We start from the raw sequence: 5,897 nt of genomic DNA, 5'->3' as shown, positions 1-5,897 counted from the left end.
ACAGAACTTCAAAAAAGAGTCCAACGAATCGTTGTATCTGACCGACTCCTATAATACTGGGAGCAATAAGTTGAGAGTACCTTGTAGTAAGACTTCACAAATTGATTCCTTAATTTTTTAACATGCAAAGTGCCTTGGTAAATCATGTTGTGTTATTGACATTTAACTCAGAATATTATGTAGTATCAGAAAAATACCCACCTCCAGCCGGAAATATTATACCACAGCATTAAATAGCATTGAACAGTTTAAAAAAGCTCGCAAAATCTTAATAAACAATAAGCATATTTATTTTATAAATAGAAAAAAAAAAATAAAGTATATTATTATTTGTTCTTTACACATTTTGATTACACTAAATTTGTTAATTTAATACTAGTTCAAATAAACATTGTTATTTAAAAAATGCTGAGTACATGATTAAGATGAATTTTGTTTTCCATCAGAAAAAGAACTTCAGGAGTAAATAACGGTCTACAGGTGCTTCCCATCCACAACACTAGGTCTTCATCTTTTGTTTCTTAGACCACTCAGGTGCTTCTTTTTTAGTCTGTTTTAAAAAAACAAAATCCAATAAAATGCTTACAAGGAGGACAAGAGAGGCAATTCAGAGAACTAGATACATTGAGGTTTTTTATATGTAAACTCTACTAAAAAGTTGCTTTTCTTAATTCAGAAAGGATACTTAAGGGCAAAGACTTTGTCTTTTGCCGTAAATAATCTCCCACCTGGTAGGTATGTGGTAGAAAAAACATACATCTGTGTTTTCTTGCTCAAAGCCTATACTTAAAATTTTCTGGGGATGTAATTATTTTACAAATTGATTTTATTTTCAAAGAGAATTATAAAAAATCAAGGACATGACTTCCTTTTAGTTGTCTCATTTATAGATAATATTCATTCACTCAATAGGTATTTATTAAATAATTACTATATCCAAATTATTGTGTTTTGGATCTTATGAATTTCTAAGTATTTACCAGATTACTTCTTGGGTTTATTGCTCAATCATTTCAGCCTGAAAGGAGACAGGCTGTACAGAATAGAAAGAAAAAAGTAGGGGAGGTGAATTACAGAATAAAACATTCAGCACTTCACTGTATTTTGGCTGGGCGCGGTGGCTCATGCTCATAATCCCAGGACTTTGGGAGGCTGAGGTGAGAGGACTGCTTAGGCCCAGGAGTTCGAGACTAGCCTGGGCAACATAGTGGGACCCCCCCCCCGCCCACCATCTCCATGAAAAGAAAAAACAAATTAGCCAGGCATGGTGGCATGCACCTGTAGTCTCAGTTAACACGGGAAGTGGAGGTGAGATCACTTGACGATGGGTACGGTGGCTCATGCCTGTAATACCAGCACTTTGGGAGGCCAAGGAAGGTGGATCACTTGAGGTCAGGAGTTTGAGACCAGCCTGGCCGACATGGTGAAACCCTATCTCTACTAGAAATACAAAAAATTAGCCAGGCATGGTAATGCACACCTATAATCCCAGCTACTTGGGAGGCTGAGACAGGATAATTGAAGCTGGGAGGTGGAGGTTGCAGTGAGCTGAGATTGTGCCACTGCACTCCAGTCTGGGTGACAGAGCAAGACATTATGTCGGAAAAAAAAAAACAAAAAGGAGATCACTTGAGCCCAGGAGGTCAAGGCTGAAGTGAGCTGTGATCATGCCACTACACTCAAGCCTGGGCAACAGAGCAAGACTGTCTCAAAAAACAATTGAGAGGACAGTACAGAGATATCCCATATACCCTCTGGCTCCACACATGCACAGCCTCCTCCATTATTAATATCCCTTAGCCCAATGGTACATTTGTTACAAATGATGAGCCTATACTGACATGTCATTATCACCCAAGGTCTACAGTCTGCATTTGGGTTCACTCTTGGTACTATGCATTTTATGGGTTTGGACAAATGTCTATAGACAGGCATCCACCATTATAGTATCATAATATATAGTATCACATAATATTTTCACTGCCTTTGAAATCCTCATAGATTTTTGTATCTACATTCATGAGAGATATTGGTCTGTAGTTTTGTTTTTCTCTAATATCTTTGTTTGATTTTGCAATTAGGGCAATGCTGGCCTTGCAAAATCAGCTGGGAAGTATTCTCTCTGCTTCTATCCAATGAAAGAGATTGTAGAGAATAGGTACAATTTTAGCTGGGCATGGTGGCATGTGCCTGTAGTCCCAGCTACTAGGGAGGAAAAAGGGGGAAGGGAGGGGAGGGAAGGGATTCAACAGTGAACCCATCTGGGCCTAATGCTTTCTGTTTAGAAAAGTTATGGATTAAATTCCTCCAATTTTTGTTTCTCTGGGAAAGTCTATTTTTCTTTCACTTCTGAAAAGAGTAATTCTGCAGGGTATAGAATTTTAGGTTGGTGGTTTTGTTCTTTCATAACTTTAAATGTTTCACTCCACTCTTTTCTTGCTTGCATTGTTTCTGAGAAGTCAGATGTAATCCTTATCTTTGCTTCTCTATAGGTAAGGTGTTATTTTCCTCTGGCTTCTTTCAGGATTTTTTTCCTTCTTTTTGAGATAGGCTCTCGCTCTGTCACCCAGGTTGGTGTGGTGTGATCATGGCTAACTATAGCCTCAACCTCCCGGGCTCAAGTGATCGTCCTGCCTCACCCTCCTCACTACCTGGGAATATGGGTGCATACCATCACTCTCAGCTAATTTATTTATACATATATATGTATGTATTTTTTTGTGTGTGTGAGACAGAGTTTCACTCTTGTTGCCCAGGCTGGAGTGCAATGGCATGGTCTTGGCTTACTGCAACCTCCACTTCCCGGGTCCCAGGACAAGCAGTTCTCCTGCCTCAGCCTCTGGATTAGCTGGGATTACAGGCATGCGCTACCACACCCAGCTAAGTTTTGTATTTTTAGTAGAGACGGGGTTTCACCATGTTGGCCATGCTGGTCTCAAACTCCTGACCTTGTGATCCGCCTGCCTCGGCCTCCCAAAGTGCTAGGATTATAGGCGTGAGCCACTGTGCCCGGCAATTTTTTATTTTTTATAGAGATGGGGTTTCGCCATGTTGCCCAGGCTAGGATTTTGTCTTTATCTCAATTTTCTTTAGTTTGAAAATGACATGCAAATGATATGCCTAAGTGTAGTTTTTTTTTTTCTTTTTGCATTTATCTTTCTTGATGTTCTCAGAGTTCTCTGGGTCTGTGGTTTGGTGTCTGACATTAGCTTGGGGGGAATTCTGTCATTATTGTTTCAAATATCTCTTCCTTTCTTTCTTCCTTCTCCTTCTAATATTCTCATTAAATATATGCTATAGCTTTTGTAGTCATCCTTTAGTCCTTGGATATTCTCTTTTTTAGACGTTTCTGTTAAAATATCCTTATTATTATTATTTTTTTTTTGGTGGAGACAGGGTCCTGCTCTGTTGCCCAGCCTAGAGTGCAGTGGCATGATCATGGCTCACTGCAGCCTTGACGTTCTGGGCTCAAGCGATCCTCCCACTTCAGCTCTTTGAGTAGCTAGGACCACAGGTGTGCACCACAGCACCTGGCTTTGTGTGTGTGTGTGTGTGTGTGTGTGTGTGTGTGTGTGTTTGTGTGTGTGTGTTTGTGTGTGTGTGTGTGGAGACAGGGTCTCTTATGTTGTGAAGGTTGGTCTGGAACTCGAACTCCTGGGTTCAAGTGATTCTCTCACCCTCCCAAAGTGCTGGGATTACAGGCATGAGCCACTGTGCCTGGCCTGAAATATTCTCAAGGTTAGAGATTCCTTCCTCAGCTATGTCCACTGTACTAATCAGATTATCAAAGGCATTTGTCATTTATTTGTTTTTTTGAGATGGAGTCTCATTCTGTTGTCCAGGCTGGAATGCAGTGGTGTGATCTCGGCTCACTGAAACCTCAGCCTCCCAGGTTCAAGCAATTTTCCTGCCTCAGCCTCCCAATTAGCTAGAATTACAGGTGCCCTCCATCACACCTGGCTAATTTTTGTATTTTTAGTAGAGATGGGGTTTCACTATGTTGGTCAGGCTAGTCTCGACCTCCTGATCTCAGATGATCTGCCCGCCTTGGCCTCCCAAAGTATTGGGATTACAGGTGTGAGCCACCATGCCCAGCCAGCATTTGTCATTTCTGTTATAGCGGTTTTGATCTCTAGTATTTCTCCTTTTTTGGGGTTCTTAGGATTTTCATCTTTCTGCTCACAGTGCCCATCTGTTCTTGCATGTTGTCTACTTTATCTATTGCAGCCCTTGGCATTCTAATCATAGTTGTTTTAGGTTCTCTGTCTGGTAATTCCAACATTTATGGCACAATTGACTCTGGTTCTGATGCTTGCACTGTCTCTTCAAACTGTTTTTTTGGCTTTTAGTCTACCTGGTTAAGTTTTTACTGGTAACTGGACATACTGTACTGGGTAAAACAAACTGCTATAAATGGGCCCTTGGTAATGTGGTGGTAAGGCGTGGGGGTAGGGAAGTCATCCTATGGTCCTATGATTAGGTCTCAGTCTTTCAGTGACAGTGTGCCTCTGCTTCTCAGTTTTTTCCCTTCTTAGGTGGGCCATGATGGCTAGGTGGGCTGGATTGGGTATTGTGTTGTTCTCAGGTCAGTTAGGCTTTGATAAAGCCCCAGCAGGGTAGCTTCTAGTTAAATAGTTTCTCCTGAGGGGGGACCTTGTTGAGAATTGAGAACTGAGTTCTCTAACATATTTCAAAATGTCCTCTTTTTCCTCCCACTGCTGGAAATGGAAGGGGATTTTCTCCCAATATTTACTGTAAGAACTAGGTCAAGCTTCTAAAGTTAACACTCACAAGAGTGTGGGGATTACTTCTATGACTGGAGTTTTTAACTTTCAGACTTGTCCATACCTAACTTCCAGCAGTTACACTCAGGTTTTCCTACTCCAGCACTGGTTCCCATCATGGAAGTTTTTGCTCTGATACATCATCATTCTCTGTATTGGCCTATCTGTCCACTTTTGGGGGCAGCAGTTTGCCCTGTGACTTCACTTCTATTAGGTATTTAAGAAAAGTTGGCTGGGTGCGGTGACTCATGCCTGTAATCCCAGCACTTTGGGAGGCCAAGACGGGGGGATCACCTAAGGTCAGGAGTTTGAGAACAGCTTGGCCAACATGGCGAAACCCCTTCTCTACTAAAAATACAAAAATTAGCCGGGTGTGGTGGCAGGCACCTGTAATCCCAGCTACTTGGGAGGCTGAGGCAGGATAATTGCTTGAACCCGGGAGGCAGAGGTTGCAGTGAGCTGAGATCATGCCATTGCACTCCAGCCTGGGCAACAAGAGTGAAAAACTCTTGTCTCAAAAAAAAAAAAAAAAAGAAAAGAAAAGAAAAGAAAAGGTGATTTTCTAGCTCAGCTTTTTATTTGTTGTTAAGATAAGGAAAAGTCAGAGTAAAACTAGGGAACTGCATGATTCTTAAACGATCAGATAGATTTGGGTGACTGAGAAAGGTGAGCCAGCTAAACGTCTAGGGCTCTCACTATTCTTGGTCATAGAAGAACATGTATGCCATTGTTCTTTATTTTGTTTATTTATTTATTTTGAGACAAAGTCTCACTCTGTTGCCCAGGCTGGAGTGCAGTTAATCTCGGCTCACTGCAACCTCCGCCTCCTGGATTCAAGCAATTCTGCCTCAGCCTCCTGAGTAGCTGGGATTATAGGCATGTACCACCACACCTGGCTAATTTTTGTATTTTTAGTAGAGACAGGGTTTCACCATGTTGGCCAGGCTGGTCTGGAACTCCTGACCTCAGGTGATTCGCATGCCTCAGTCTTCCAAAGTGCTGGGATTACAGGCGTGAGCCACTGCACCCGGCCGCCATTGTTCTTTAAATTGCAGGTCCCAACCCACGGGTAATGAACTCTAGTAGGTAAAAGACCAGAATTAAGAAAAAAAA

General features: G+C 41.7%; 1 protein-coding gene across 1 annotated transcript in view; it reads right to left on the bottom strand.

Annotated features, from left to right (window-relative positions):
- Positions 1–229: 229 nt before the first annotated feature.
- PIBF1 (progesterone immunomodulatory binding factor 1) overlaps positions 230–5,897 on the bottom strand; it is a gene marked incomplete at its 5' end in the record, with an annotated part of 241,996 nt that continues 236,328 nt past the window's right edge. Inside the window, one exon of the mRNA XM_017889428.1 lies at positions 230–550. Within this exon, the coding sequence (XP_017744917.1) occupies positions 500–550 (51 nt within the window). The remainder of the gene's footprint in view (positions 551–5,897) is intronic.

Source organism: Rhinopithecus bieti, unplaced genomic scaffold, assembly GCF_001698545.2.
Source record: "Rhinopithecus bieti isolate Rb0 unplaced genomic scaffold, ASM169854v2 scaffold_17962, whole genome shotgun sequence".
Lineage (NCBI taxonomy): Eukaryota > Metazoa > Chordata > Mammalia > Primates > Cercopithecidae > Rhinopithecus > Rhinopithecus bieti.
Note: the sequence above shows the minus strand (reverse complement) of the source record. Positions and strands in the feature narration are given on the sequence as shown.